General features: G+C 33.9%; 1 protein-coding gene across 3 annotated transcripts in view; it reads right to left on the bottom strand.

Moving 5' to 3' along the window:
* The window catches only part of LOC108691199 (hemicentin-1), a 174289-nt gene that overhangs the window by 10595 nt on the left and 161559 nt on the right, over nt 1-2135 (bottom strand). For all 3 annotated transcript variants that reach the window (XM_018198866.1, XM_018198868.1, XM_018198867.1), the window contains one exon: nt 1494-1615. In XM_018198866.1, coding sequence (XP_018054355.1) covers nt 1494-1615 — 122 coding nt within the window. The remainder of the gene's footprint in view (nt 1-1493; nt 1616-2135) is intronic.

A 2135-nucleotide genomic window follows, 5' to 3' on the forward strand; every position in this document is an offset into this window, starting at 1 on the left:
CACACACACACACACACACACACACACACACACACACACACACACACACACACATATTCTTTATAGAATATTCGACGATTCAAGAGAACGATAGATTTATTCAATTGGAATGCGATGCATTGAGGTTGCTTGAGACAGTTAAAATTTGCATTACAAAAATCTATACGATGTAATCGAATACGTTTATAAGAGGCTTACGTTAGATAATAATAGATCATGTGAATAAATTGCGAGTACAGCAAAATAAAACGCTTTCTCTCGTATTTTACATAATATTTTTTAAATATATGTATGTATTTAAGACGGCTAGAAATTCGCGTCTATGTTTTAGCTATTAGATATCTCATTGTAATCGTTCCAAGTGCATAATTTGCAGATGACTTGTAAAGTCTATTATCTCGAAAGATTTCATGACTCTTCTGATACGTAAAAGACTTAATTTCAACTCTAATTATTCAAATGCAAACAGAAAAGGAAGTCAGTTGTGAAATGGTGAAATTAATTATTTAAACGTCTGCTCGGCGAATCAATTAACCACGATAATAGGAAGCAACGAAATGGGTGGATGCGCTCTTAAAATGGGCGAGAAGGGGCGAGAAAGAGATGATGAATGCATTCGCGCGGTAATTCGATAAGGCAGGTGAATATCATCAGCTCGAGAGCCCAGTTATGGTTTCTTAATTGCGAAATGACGAATCGGAAAGTCACTGAGAACTAATATTATATTATATCCATTACAAGGGTTAAAAGGGTATTCGGTAACTGAGTTCGGTAACTCAAAGTGAAGCAATACGGAGGAACTGTATACGTCGGAGTAACGAGGTACTCCTAAGTGCTGAGGGTCTTCGAAGGAGTTGTATGGTCGAAAGGTTGTACTAATATCTACCCTCTTGACCTTCCATCGCATTTTACTTGCTATCTTCTCGAACGTATTTGATCAGAAAGGGATACCATTAATCGACGAACCGTTCGCGCAATTTGGTTGGTTAACTGATGGAAATGCATCGAGAGGATGTCCTTTTAGGTCGATCTTGTTCAATTCGATTCTCTTGAATTGTACTGTTCCGCCAGTATTATTCAAGCCGAAAATCAAAGAACAATAGTATCAACTGAATATTGAAGATGCCCATATAAGTAGCACACAGCGCTTACAAAGCGTTACCAAAGCGCTAAAGAAGTACATATAATCGCTTTTTTAGTACTTACTTTTAGTACTTATTTTGTAAGCGCTGTGCTACTTAAGTAATATTTTTAATTTGAAATATTTTTTACATTTTAATTTAAAGAATAATTTTCTCTCTCTCTCTCTCTCTCTCTCTCTCTCTCTCTCTTTCTTCCTTTAGTTTCATTCATTGATTTTTTTTTTTTGCGACTGACACATTTGCCGTCATTATTTTTCCGATAATCACGATAATATGCAGTTGCAAATCGAGTCTAGCTCATGCGATTTGAAAAAATTGTTTGTTTGTTTATCGAATGATCATTATACTAACCTTGTTAGGTGGCGCTTGGATCCCGTGGAAAGGTAAATTTTCGTAGAACGTCTTTGTCCCGGAGTCGGGAAGAACTTCCGACACGCTGTTCACATGATTGTTATTCGCGGCTTGATTGGGATCTGCAATTGCAAAAAGAGAATGTTAACAACATTGTATAAATTATTGTGAATTAAAATGTTGACGACAGTGGTAAACCCGACGATCCATAGGAACTATGTTTCACCAACACGTTTCGATTTAATCCAATAATGATGAAGTTTTATTAGTAAAAAAAGATGGAACACTGTAAATAATAGAACACTGTAACAAGATAAAGCCCCAAACAAGATTGTAGTTTGATTTGAATTTCAAAATATAAATATGAACTTAACAAAGTCTAAGCAATATATCATTATTATATTTGTAATTTCTATAGTCTTAGAATTCCGAATTTTTGAAATATGCGGTTCATTCTTAGGGGATTTTAATTTGTATTTCTTTTTTTGTATTTTTTTTTAAATAATATTTTGGTCATGATGTTTATCTGAAATATCGGTGTAATAATATCGTGTAATAATTGATAATTGTTGTTACGAAAATCCTTAAAGAGATTTTTCTGTTGCGTACGATAAGAGAATATATATATATATATATATATAT

This window comes from Atta colombica, unplaced genomic scaffold, assembly GCF_001594045.1.
Source record: "Atta colombica isolate Treedump-2 unplaced genomic scaffold, Acol1.0 scaffold41, whole genome shotgun sequence".
NCBI lineage: Eukaryota > Metazoa > Arthropoda > Insecta > Hymenoptera > Formicidae > Atta > Atta colombica.